Source organism: Acromyrmex echinatior, chromosome 16 (assembly GCF_024713525.1).
Source record: "Acromyrmex echinatior isolate Ae372 chromosome 16, ASM2471352v2, whole genome shotgun sequence".
Classification (NCBI taxonomy): domain Eukaryota; kingdom Metazoa; phylum Arthropoda; class Insecta; order Hymenoptera; family Formicidae; genus Acromyrmex; species Acromyrmex echinatior.
Genome location: NC_141867.1, coordinates 3,039,974 through 3,052,684, shown reverse-complemented (window position 1 = coordinate 3,052,684; position 12,711 = coordinate 3,039,974). Strand labels below are relative to the sequence as shown.

The following is a 12,711-nucleotide window of genomic DNA, read 5'->3' as shown; positions in this document are numbered from 1 at the left end:
GTCGCGCAAAAATCTTTTTCATTTTTCTGCTATTACATTATACGTCACACATTAGTGACAAACCGGATTTAACGACGGAAAATTAAGACGCCGGTTTCTTAGGACTATCATCAGTAGCACCATTAGATACCACCACCTTGGATGCATTGAATGTCGTCATTCGACTTCGATATGAAATTACGATACGCATAGAACATATACTAAGAATACGCACAACACATGACTCGCATGTGGGAGTAATATTTATTAAGAAACGTATTTAATCCTGAAATATTATTTTTTTATATTAACATTATTCTGGGTGAAAGTTCATCCACATAATTAAGAATCTTTTTATATTTTTTCTATTTTACAGAGAGAGGGAGAGGTTGTAAAATGTTATAATCAACACTATTTTAATGAACTATATTAAACATATTAAATGTTATTTTAAGCTATCAACATTTTAATAATAAAAATTGCACTTAAAAAGAGCACTTGAATAAAGGTTCGCTCACAATAATATTTCAATTAATTGTATAAAACAGATTAATTTGTATTCATAATTATTCTGGAAAATTTGGTAAAAAGAATTGTTGTTTCATGATATTTTTAAGAACTGTTATATTTTAAATTTACGAAAATTTCTGAAAAAAATACCTAAAATGTTTTCAGATTTTACAAACTTTCTTCAAAAATTTGAAATGAGAAATCTTACAATATTTCAGAATTTATATATACATATATAAAGAATTTTTCAGAAAAGATGTAGACTTTTCCATTTCTGAAATATTTGAATTTAAATAATAAAAAAAAAAAATCTGAGAAATTTTCTAAAAAATCATGAAGTTATATAGAAATTTCAAAAAAATTGTACGAAAAATTCTAACAAAAATTTTCATCAAGGAAGAGTTTAATAGAACTTTAGGCGTCTCAGAGTTCTTCAAAATGTACGTTCTTTTTAGGTCTTCCAAGAACATTCAAGCCCTAGAAGTACATATATAGATTTCTTTATTTTTTATTATAAATATTTAAAAACGTCCATATAATACTCTTATGCGTGGACATAAATATCTAATACTTGATCTATATCTCGAATTGACTTACACGAGACATAACGCCATTATCTTTTTGAATTTGCCTTTATATATATGTAATGTGATGTCAAGCAATCGCATATTACAGATTATTATAAGTAAAATCAGTCACTAATCTAACCGATCGAATACTCTAATTTCGCAAAAAAAAAGGATAAATTTTATATACACACAATTGTATTGCTCTTACAAAAATCTGGAAATATGTAAGAATGTAGTTTGAAGACAGAATTTATAATAACTTTTCTGTTGCATCAAGATCGACCATCCAGGTTCGATCTTTGGAATGACATCGCGGTCTTCAATTCTTATAGAGATCAATCCGGATGTCATGGAATAATTTGTATATTTTTTATATATTTATATATAAATTAAGTTAGATCTTGCCTAGCATACATTTGAGATACTACAATTACAATTGAAATTGATTACATAATTTCTTAACTGCCCTAGCTTCACCGCACTTTCTTTCCGATCTCATTTTGTTTTTCGCTTGTGTATACATTACTCAAAAATATAAGAAATATATCTACATTCCTTTCTTAGAGTCGTATTCATAGTCGTGATTCAAGATCTGATTTGAGCTAGGTCTAAATAAGTCTTCGAAAAACGCTTGTCAAACGCTTGTCAAACGCTTGTCAAACGCGTTTCATAAATCCAATTGGCTTAAACTTTGGTTCAAATCTAGCTCACTTAAAATGAAGATCAATCGTGGCTCGATTTACAACTATGAATACGAGCTTAGATACCTCTCTAGTTTATTTAGTTTCAGAATGTGAGAATTAACTTGCGATACAAATTCTTCCTAGAAAATCCAACACAATGAAATAGATGTAAACTTTTAATCCTATTAAGTTACAAATATTTCCTATATCTTTCACGCTTTCTCAAATGTGTAACAAGTTAACAATATTCACTACAATTCGTCAAATAAAACTAGAGGGGTATCCAAAGGAACATTCGCGAAATTTCGAGTAATGTAAGACGTATTTTACAATTTTATAAAGAACATCATTATGATTACAATATTGTTATTGCATGCAAGGATTAATATCCTTCAAGATTTATTTGTATTATGTACAAGAATAAGAAGCAAACGAACTTATCAACGCATGATTTTTAAGAACAATTGGTTAAGGGATAGTTTTATCCCTTTCTCAGTATAAATTGTGTAATGTAGTCTCTATCGAGAAATTAATCAATTAATTGTGAATAGATAAGAAGACGTACGAAATTATATCAATTGCGCTAACAAAATGCATGTACGTTTGCAGCATGTACATTCAGGCTATATAATGTAATCTTGTTGATATTCTAAATCGATCGTCAATATTTTATGATTCAATTATGGAATATTTCTGTATTTCTGTCAATTTCTTGGAATATTTATAAAATCTTGAAAAGTCGCGATCTTTCGTAGAAAAATTAAGTTATAAGTTGAAATAACACGCTATAACGATTATATGTAAAGAATCGTGGTCAGATTATAAAAAATTTTGACGAATCGATCGAAACGCTGTCTCACTTATATATTTTTAATCATCTTTGTGCGGTAATTCCAAATCACCTTCCAAAAAAACATTTCAGAATACTCAGAGATACACTTCGGAAACTCTTAACGGTCTATGGTTAAAATTGCAGAATGCAGGATATATTATAAGCTATGTACACGCTCATACGTGTCAATTTCAATGAGAATGACGTTTCACGAATGAATCCAATATTTCTAGACGTCTAAACATTTTCAAGATTTTTGATAAAAACATAATGATCTCGTATTGTAGGGCGCGCGCGAGGTAGAGGCAGCAGATAACACATTCATGCTGCCATTAAGTTATTTAAACTTATTTGTTACTTAATTTAAATAAGAGTTTCTCCATTTTCTCAGATGCTCCGGGGCAACTATCTATCAGGGATTCGCTCCGCCATCTTTCTTAGTCTCCTCATTCGTGGGGTTTACTTTATCGTCCTTCTCATTTTCTAAGTAAAAAAAATTCAAATAATAATTATTACATTTTTCCCCTAATATTAATTGCAAATGTGATACAAAAAGAAATGTTTATATTTTTAATACCTTTTGATTCTGCCTTTATATCTTCATCTTTCTTTAAGTCGGTATCCATGGCCTCTTGACCTTTTTCCAAACGGGGTCGCTTCCTAGATCCCTAGATTAACATGAGAATAAAATAAGAATATTTTTACAACCGTATTTTTCTAAATCTGTAGAATTATGCATTATCAGAGCCAACGAAATAAATCTTTCATATGTATGAAGTGGTCAATGTACGGGGGGATTTAGTTAAAGTTAAATTTAAAAATAATAAATTTTTTATATATTACATATATAATAATAAATAAAAAGTAAATAAAGTACACATATGTATTTGGTTTCTTTCAATTATTTATTTATTGCAAATGGAACTCATCGAATATTATTTTTTTATTTATGAATTTATTTATAAGCTCTTCTAAATCTATCATTTCAATTTCTCTTCTTCCTTAAAAAAATTAATTATGGTTGTTCAAATTATTTCGGAGCATTGTATTCACGTATACGTCTGTCTCTACATCAAATGTGGTCCTTGTCATATTTGAGTGATCGTCCAGAGAAAAGGAGATTCCACCAAGATCCAATCAGAGCGCGCAGCATTGTTCATTGAGATATCGTCAATAAAAAAAATCCAATAAATTACTCATTAAAAATTTAGCTTAGATATAGCTCAATGTATGTGGAAATTCAACACATGCCAAATTCACATGTGTAGAGTGAATGACTTACCACTCCACACACAGATCGCTGGCTCTGTGCATTATAACCATTACGTTTTAGTAGAATAAAGATGATACCTTATACGATCTATTATCTCTTCGCCCGCCTTCGCCTTCATCTTCACTATCACTATATTCGTTTTCATGTTGCATTCTTTTATCTAGCTCGCGTTGGGGCAATCTATCGTCTGGATTTGTCTTCTCTTCAGCTTCCGAGTCTTCAATAACCGCACCATCCTCCGGTATTGCCTGGACTTGTACGCCAGGCGCGTGAGGTAGCATTCTTAAATTTTCAAACAACCTCGTTCTATGAATAAATGCAATGATGAATTAGCTTGTTATAATATCCATATCAAACTAAACATAGTATTGCGAGAATGCTTACTTTATTTTATCTAGATATTCAGGAGTGTTTTGGTTCGCCATATTCGATGGACTAATATGTAATTTGAAGTCTGGGCCAAAATATTCAAAATAATCATTATACGGAAGCTCATTAGCGATCTCGCAGCCGAGAGCAACCGATGTTTCGTACGTCCAACATCTGGACACATTTCTGATGGTATAACCACCACCTCCAACCATCAAGAAAGGCAAATTATATTTTTTCACAAATTCCACGCATTTACCGTGGCCTCTTACAGTTAAATTAAAACATCCCAGTCGATCGCCTACAATTAATATTTACATGAAAAGTTTTATAATTTCATTGTAATAATAACTACTTTTTAAAGTCTTACCAGTCAATGAATCAGCCCCACATTGTAGAACAACAGCAGAGGGTTGAAATGTTTCCATCACTTTTGAGATGATAGGGACAAAGATTGATTCATAACTATCGTCATCCATGCCATCTCTCAAAGGTATATTAACCGCATAATATTTTCCCTTTTAATAATAAGAAATACATTTAATGATTTATTATTTTAAATGCATTGTATGAATAAAGTAATTTTTTTTTTTTTACCTTGCCTGCCCCAATATCACGAAGATCTCCTGTTCCAGGAAAATATTCGCCATACTTGTGGAATGAAACAGTCATTACTCTATCTGTTGTATAAAAAGCTTCTTCTACGCCATCGCCATGATGAACATCAATATCGATATACAAAACTCTCTGATGATACTTCAGCAATTCCAATATTCCAAGCACAATGTCATTTACATAACAAAAGCCGGAAGCTTCGCTCTTTTTTGCATGATGTAAACCGCCGCCCCAATTAATGCAGATTTCAGAAGCTTGCTTATTAAGTTTTACAGCAGCGGCTACAGATCCGCCGGCTGATAATTGACAAAACTCATACAAACCATCGAAAACGGGGCAGTCTTCTCCCACATTAACTAATGTAGAAAGAAAAAAAATGCAATAAATGCTTTCGAATTCAGTATTAATAATTATAATTTATCCAATAATGATATCTTACATCGTTGCATTTGTTTGTTATATTCCGACATATTATCTGGCCTTATAGACCTCAGAAATCTAATATATTCATCACTGTGAAATTTCGTCATCTCATCTGCTGTGGCTTTATGAGGCCGCTAAAACAACAATAAAGTAAATAACAATAATTAAATTATAATATTTCATTCAATAATAAAATATATACAGTGGCTGTCAAAAATTTCCAGTCAACATAATTTTACGATAATTTGTCACTTTATTTTTCAGTTTATTGTAAGTTAATAAAATTCTTGTATCAATTAACTTAAGAACATATTTTAAATAAATATTAAAAATACTTGTATATTAGATCTTTATTTGTAAAGATTCTTTATCTGAGAAATACAATGAAATTCATTGGCTGGAAACTTTTGACGACCACTCTAACTGTGCTTTTTGTAAGATTAAAAATCTGAAAACGATATACATATATTTTTACATATATTTATTATATTACTTACGTATATTTCCATCTTCCTATAAAGTCCATAGTTCAAAAGTAAATTATGCGTCATCCTTATACGATGTGGCTTCATAGGATGTCCTTGACCATAATAGTAATTTCCAATATCACCTAGACATATTAAAGAATTGTGCATAAATGAACCGAATATTCAAGACATGAAATATTCGGCTATTATTATCTATTTTTTATAGTTAAACTAGTATAAAACTAGTATAAAATATAAAATTTTTATAAACTTGTAGAACTAAAGTGAAATAAGTGAAATATGTTTGATATTTGGCTAAAGCGAGAAAGAAAATTCTAATGTATAGTGTAGAGTTTACTGCAGCAATAAAAAAAAATAGACCTATCAAGCAACGTAAGTTGGTGACGAGCTACGATGTGTCGGAGCACACCTGAGAGTCTCTCGCGTTAACCCCACAAAAACAGTATCAACTGTCGCACCGTTCGCTGAGATTCCATTTTTAGAGGGAAATCTCTTCGGCAAGCGTGAATTACATACGAGAAATGATTTCTTGCAGTTCGTATTAGTCAATAATCACATAAAATCGCACTATATTTCTCATAACCTAACCTACTGTTATCAGAGATTCAGACTACTAATTTCGCTTTTTTCATGACAAAACCTTTGTCTCGCGACTAAGAAGAGTTACAGTTCGAAGCATAATGTGAATAATTATCGCCACATATGGTAATATATATTAAAAAATTCATGACTTGTGGAACGTCCAAGTTTTATTGTACGATCCAATTCCTATAAAAGATCGATTAGGCGATATATCAAATCAAATTCTTCGATTATCAGCTGCAATCATCAGGGATAGATTATAAAATTGTTATTTGTAATGTGTACGAGATATATTGATTCGATAACGCCAAAGGTGCTTAAGTATACGGTGACTGTACATATATATAGCAATGGCCGACACTCTTGCCCAAGCTTGTCTACGATCGTACGTAGCCGCAGTTGAGAATCTGTCGTCTTAACATTACAAAAATCGTATTATCTACTTCGGAAAGTATGAAAATTATGATATAACACGCTACGAAGATCGTGCTTCGACAGATTTGTTACTGACAAGTCGTAAATGGGGCAAAACATTAACGGATATCGAATTAGACAATGTGAAATAGAGGCGGTAAGCGCGAACGGCGCAAACACATTTTACAAGCTTCCCCCCACGCGTGTATGTGTGCATGCGGCGTTTTTCGCGGGATCACAAAGTGCGGTGGATTTTCTTCGGTAACTTACTGTCGTAATAGTAGCAGACACGTTTCCTGCTATGCGGCTGCATAGACATTTTTACTGGATCCATTTCGATGAAATTGACAAAATGCTCGGGCACGGAATTAAATGAGGACCGCGGAGTGTCGCTGCTCTCACCAACAGACACAGCGTCGCTACAACGACTGCGTGCGCATGCGTCGGAGTACTCGTCGCATACAAATTACAAGCTTGGCACAAAGGTAGCGCTGCGGTGCGATGCTACATCTCTTCCATAGACGTCGCGTTAACAAGATTGGAAATCAACAGTCGATTGTGTATCTTGAATGAATTGAAAATTACAAAAGTGAATAAATTCTAGGTGAATAAATTCTGTTGATCAATGAAATTATAAGTATTCTAAAGAATTTGCTCACTTTTGTAATTTTTATTTTATTTCAAGATAATACATCGACCCTGAACTACATAATAATCAATTTTTTGTTCAATTATGCTAATGCATGACGAATATGATTTTTTTAAATTGTTAATTAATAATGGATGTGTTCATATTAACACTTACAACCCTATACTTGTTTAATATTCGATAGATACATAGATAAAATGATGCTTATAACGTGAAAACGAAATGCACATAACGTAATTTTGTACGTGCAGCTTCTTTTTTTATACAGTTCTTTTTTATCTTCAGATATTATACAGTTATTTCATTGGCAATGAGGACTATAAAGACTATGGTAGAAGGAACTCCACCATCATGAGGAATTCTAGGAGTACAACATATATAAAATGAAATAAATATAAAAATAAAAAAGAAATAGCTCAATTATTAGTATTACTAACATTATTTATTATTTTTATTAGTAGTAAATATAATAATAAATCAATAGACTCTTTAGATCATTGATAGATTACACAAAGCTATTGCTTCAAATAATTCATTTGTCCAAATTAAATGTATTAAATATAATGATATATATATTTTAGATTTTTAGTAGTTAGCGAATTTTCAAACATATTCATAATATATACTTTGAACGATGAAAGTATCATTTTATTCATTCTTTTTTCCACAAAGCGAATGTGCTTGATATCATAAACAATTCATAATCATCATAACAATAAAAATCTAATCAAGGCAGAAACAAATTAACTTTTAATACATTAACTATAAAATTATTTAAAGACATGAGAGAGAGAAAGAGATATAGCACAGAGAATCAAGGATTTTAAAAATGTTATAAAAAATATATTTAAAAAAATACAAATTACATTTCTATACATATAATTATTTGTGAGTTTGTCATTATTAACTCTTCGAATATACTACGGAACTCTTCAGAATAATATCTTCCATTGCGCATCTGATTTTAATAAACGCTCTTTTAAATTCCAAACCACATCCTTTAGACAACCGAAAATCGACTAATATATTTCCGTCCATTTCCATAAAATTCACTTTGAAAACTAGAGACATTTTACGTCGATCTACAGTCGATATCGTTACCTGTAAACATGCGACATTATCATTCAATATTCTTTGAATTTATTTCTGTATTATGTAATGTCTTACCACGCCAGACTCATTATTGCGATAAGCGTAATTCTCTTTCTCGCAATATTTTATTAGCCTCTTTACAATTTCTTTACATTCTGTTTTAACAAAGAATCTAGTCATTCGACGAACTAATCTTTGGAAGGGGTTTTGCTGCAGAACATAAAATTATTTAATATTATATAAGAAATATTTTATCAATGTAACGATAAATTAATTCAAAATCCATTTAGTAAAGATCTTACCTGACTGGGTTGTGTAAATTGTAACTGTGTACCCAATAAAAGATCTTCTACGTGAGCGGGTTGAGAAAATGAAAACGTTGGACGTCTGTCCAAATTGAATTGAATTGTATCACTTTCCATCCCTGGGAATTCAGGTTGGGACAAACAAACATTTCTTAGATTTTCATCCTCTATTCGATAATTACGTCCGTCTGCTTCATCACCTGTAAATTATAAATACTTCATTCGTATCTGTATTTTATGTGCAAAACATAATACTTATTGAAATACAAGACTTTGCACAAAAAATATAGTTTACTTATCAAACTCAATCAATTATTACAATGTCATTCTACATAAAACTCAGTTGAAATTTACATATGTTATCTTAGAAGTATATGCCAATGCTCTCTGCTTTGGTAATCTAGCTTTATGATACTTAAATTAAACTCATAGAGCTGTATTACCAAAGAAAAGGCAAGAGCTCTGCTGACTACAAAATCTATGTTGTTAAATAATGCTTTCTAATCCTAATTAATATTAATAAAGCACTCACGTAAAAAAGCGATAAGAATTCGTTGTATGCAGTATCCACTAAATTAGGTACAGAGTTCCTTTGAGTAATTTTATTAATACTCAGAGTCACTCAGTACCTGACTAAGTAAACACTATCCAGATGCCTCCAATGTTAATCTTCCAGGGATATTAATTTTAAAAAATGCAGGATACTTATGCTAAATATTGAATCTATTTTTCTAACAGTCCGATCCAAAATGCAATTTTACCTTTGGCAAAACTCGTGACAAACCACCTATGTTGCTTAATGTCCGACATTTTGTATCTTGCCGATGACAAGTCCATAAGGATCTTTCTTATTAATGATAATGACGAATTGTCCAGTTTTTTCCACGGTGTAAGAGACATATATTTTCCGTTTTTCCATGCAATATATTCAGGACACTCTGCCAAGGGTTGGTCCCATGGCAGTTCTATATTTCAGATATGGACCAGTTAAAAACTAAGGAATGTAAGTTAAATATTAGATATTCAATAAATTTCAAATTAAAGGCACATTGACTTGAATGTTATGAAATTTCTTTGCAGTTTTTCAACTGACAATCACAAGTTTCAATGTGGAGTAAAATCAATAAATCAACTGCATATATTTATTCATGAGATTAACATGAAGATTATTAAAGATCGATGAAGCAATAATTTTTTAATATTTTATGTATGCAATTTTACAGCGCATTTACCTCCAGCCAACAAAGCCACGAGAATAATTCCACAAGACCATATGTCTGCAGATTCTGCGTGATATGCTCTTACCAGCACCTCTGGTGCAACATAAGGCAGAGTACCACATTTCTTTTCCAAAAGACGTTCTTTACCTTGCATACGGTATATTGTCGCTAATCCAAAGTCACTTATCTTTAAATTATCATTATTATCTAAAAGTAAATTCTCTGGTTTGAGATCTCTATGCGCAACTCCGCGACTATGTAGATACTCTACGCCAGAAATTAATTGTCTAAAATACTTCTGAGCTCCCCACATCGGCATACCGACATCAGGTTCTGTAATGAAATTTAGTCTTTCATTTTTTTATAATTTTCTTAAATCATGATTAAAATTAGAAACTAGGATTGAGATTAGATTGGAATTCAACTAATAAAAAGAGAAAACCTCAAACTTTGACCAGTTAAATTTCAATCTAATCTTAATATCTCTGGTTTAATCACGACTTTATGTCCTACTAGATTAAGATTGGATTGGAATTTGACCAATCAAAGCAAAGTTCATCATATTGACTTTCTTCTTCTGATTGTGGAAATTCCAATTCAATCTAATAAGGGCTCTACATATTTCAGTATTATTTTACAAGGTATTATTTTATAAAATATTATTTTACAATGTATTATTTTATTCTAGTTGTATCTTACCAATTCTATCAAATAATTCTCCGCCCGAGGCATACTCCAGAAATATATATTCCATATTAGATTCGCTACGTTTTCCAAAATATTGTATAATGTTAGAGTTTGACAACATACGATGAATAGCAGTTTCTTTGCGTACTGTTTGTCTCGCGTCCGGATGTTTCTCAATGTCAATCATTTTCATAGCAACAGCTTCGCCTGTAGATTTATTTACAACTAGTTTAACCCTGTACAAAAAATATCAAATTATAAAATCCCAACAACGTACGTTAAACTATTTTTTATAATTGTTCCACTTTTTCCCAAATATAAAAAAAGAATTTGTTTATAAACAATTATGAATGGAAGTGATATGATATATTAACAAAAAAAATTCTATACTGGAAACTAATTGATGTCTACTTCTACCAAAGCAGATTAGCTTTAATCTTAATTTAATTTACTCTTTACCTTTTTTTAATTTTCTCAAAATTAAGCGAAACAGAGATAAAAATTAATCTATCAATATAAATTAACTTTAATCACGATTTAATTTGCTCTTCATTTTTTTCTAAAGTTTAAAACTGAAAAAAAAAAAAGAAAAATGATAAGTTAAAAACAAAGATTAAAATTAATTTATCAATGTAGATTAAATTTAATCTTGGCTCTTAATTTATTTATTTTTTATTTTTTATTCTTAGAATCAGCAAAAGTAAATTACATAAACAGAAATTAAAATTTTTAATTATATTGATAGAAACGGACACCAGTATCTCAACAACGTGCTCCGAACAATAGGAACAATGGATCTCGAAAATCACGACCGAATATCTGTGGGAGAATGCGGAAGTGCGTAGTCGTCACTCAACAAAGATTTAACAAAGGACGAAAAAAATGGAAAGACGTACTCGCCGTAGGCACCCTCGCCCAGGGTATGACCCAGGAACCAGCCGTCCACGAACTCCGTCATTTCGGCATACCTCTGTTCGGACGCGACGAATATTCTCGATGCCTTATCGCGCGCTCTGGAAGCAGCCAACGTTATTTCAGCACGTTAATGACGACGAAGGGAAAGAGATCCCAGGTAATCCCGGAATCCTAGAGCAGGACGTCCAAGCGCGGCTGATTTCGCGTTTCGGTGATTCGAGGATACTTACAGATAATTACACGCGAGCCGATCCGATCGACAATATTTTCAAGCACGTGGTTACGGCGAATTACATGGAGGAAGCCCGTCGCGCCACTCTCTTTCTCTCTCTGTCTCTTTCTCTTTCAACGAAAGCCGGTACGCGCGAAAAGTATCATCGATATTACGAGTAAACGCAAAACTTACGATGATTATCCGAGTGATACGATGAGACAATGCATGATACGTTTAATGATGGAATCGCGCGAATGAAACGTACAAGATCGCCATCCGATGTAGCTCTTCCGGGGACCCACGAAAATTTACACGACCACGGACCACGCAAGAGAGAAAACCAAGGAAAGAAAGAGGAAGAAAGAGTGATGAAAGTGCGCATGCTCACAATGCATTAAACTTGCTTCGCAGTTAAGCCCGATTCTCATACAGATGCTTTTGACACCGAGCGTGATTGGTGGAAATGATAGAGGTAAATTTTATTGGTTTTTTTCGCCAATCAACGCTTTGTGTAGAGCACCAATGTCTGTATGAGAATTTGAGCTAAAGATGATTGGGCTTTTCATGTTGAAGCTCGACGTTGTTTTTAGCATCAAAACAAAAGGTACAATCAACGCGATGCTGCAAAACTTTTTGAAGCGTTTTTTAATTGGTCAGTTTGTAAAATTCTTTCTTCTAATTCGTCCATCAAATGCTTTAAAGCATTTGTAACGAGACTTTGATCACAGCCAAAATGATAATAAATGGCTGCGTTCAACAGAGAAAACAACTCTGCAACTGTTGTAAAATTCTTGAATATGATTGGTTTATACATTTACATGATGTAAATACACCATGTACGTTAGATCTAATCAGGAACTAAGGGCAAGACCAATCATGTTAAAGAATTTTA

At 31.9% G+C, this 12,711-nt stretch overlaps 2 protein-coding genes across 9 annotated transcripts; both read right to left on the bottom strand.

The window, feature by feature from the left end:
* Positions 1-14: 14 nt before the first annotated feature.
* HDAC1 (histone deacetylase 1) lies at positions 15-7,190 on the bottom strand. Of its 3 annotated transcripts, XM_011062900.2 has the most exons (9): positions 7,008-7,189; positions 5,751-5,863; positions 5,270-5,387; positions 4,813-5,186; positions 4,586-4,733; positions 4,231-4,516; positions 3,924-4,152; positions 3,151-3,241; positions 15-3,056 (listed from the first exon to the last, which is right to left on the bottom strand). In XM_011062900.2, exons 1-9 carry the CDS (start codon positions 7,069-7,071, stop codon positions 2,986-2,988), a joined length of 1,494 nt encoding a protein of 497 aa, XP_011061202.1. In that variant the 5' UTR covers positions 7,072-7,189; the 3' UTR covers positions 15-2,985. The 3 variants fall into 3 exon arrangements, with proteins under 3 accessions (XP_011061202.1, XP_011061205.1, XP_011061203.1); XM_011062903.2 differs by lacking the exons at positions 15-3,056; positions 3,151-3,241 and adding an exon at positions 3,460-3,657 and having other exon boundaries at positions 7,008-7,190; XM_011062901.2 differs by lacking the exons at positions 15-3,056; positions 3,151-3,241 and adding an exon at positions 3,460-3,640 and having other exon boundaries at positions 7,008-7,190.
* A 1,017-nt stretch (positions 7,191-8,207) lies between these two features.
* grp (serine/threonine-protein kinase grp) lies at positions 8,208-12,154 on the bottom strand. Of its 6 annotated transcripts, none has more exons than XM_011062905.2 (8): positions 11,836-12,147; positions 11,587-11,703; positions 10,703-10,926; positions 10,016-10,336; positions 9,545-9,748; positions 8,781-8,983; positions 8,554-8,688; positions 8,208-8,487 (listed from the first exon to the last, which is right to left on the bottom strand). In XM_011062905.2, the coding sequence occupies exons 2-8, from the start codon at positions 11,646-11,648 to the stop codon at positions 8,290-8,292; spliced, it is 1,347 nt and encodes a 448-aa protein (XP_011061207.1). In that variant the 5' UTR covers positions 11,649-11,703; positions 11,836-12,147; the 3' UTR covers positions 8,208-8,289. The 6 variants fall into 6 exon arrangements, with proteins under 6 accessions (XP_011061207.1, XP_011061208.1, XP_011061206.1 ...); XM_011062906.2 differs by having other exon boundaries at positions 12,012-12,121; XM_011062904.2 differs by having other exon boundaries at positions 12,085-12,103.
* Positions 12,155-12,711: the final 557 nt, after the last annotated feature.

Excerpts from the sequence above, each read along its gene's own strand:
- HDAC1 (XM_011062900.2), bottom strand. The coding sequence starts at position 7,071 with ATGGATCCAGTAAAAATGTCTATGCAGCCGCATAGCAGGAAACGTGTC. Across the intron at positions 5,187-5,269 it reads TAACAAACAAATGCAACGAT|TTAATGTGGGAGAAGACTGC; the intron begins GTAAGATATCAT and ends TTTCTACATTAG. Across the intron at positions 4,517-4,585 it reads TGGGGCTGATTCATTGACTG|GCGATCGACTGGGATGTTTT; the intron begins GTAAGACTTTAA and ends TATTAATTGTAG.
- grp (XM_011062904.2), bottom strand. Across the intron at positions 10,927-11,586 it reads GGCGAGGGTGCCTACGGCGA|GGTTAAACTAGTTGTAAATA; the intron begins GTACGTCTTTCC and ends TTTTTTGTACAG. Across the intron at positions 8,689-8,780 it reads AATTTACACAACCCAGTCAG|CAAAACCCCTTCCAAAGATT; the intron begins GTAAGATCTTTA and ends TATGTTCTGCAG.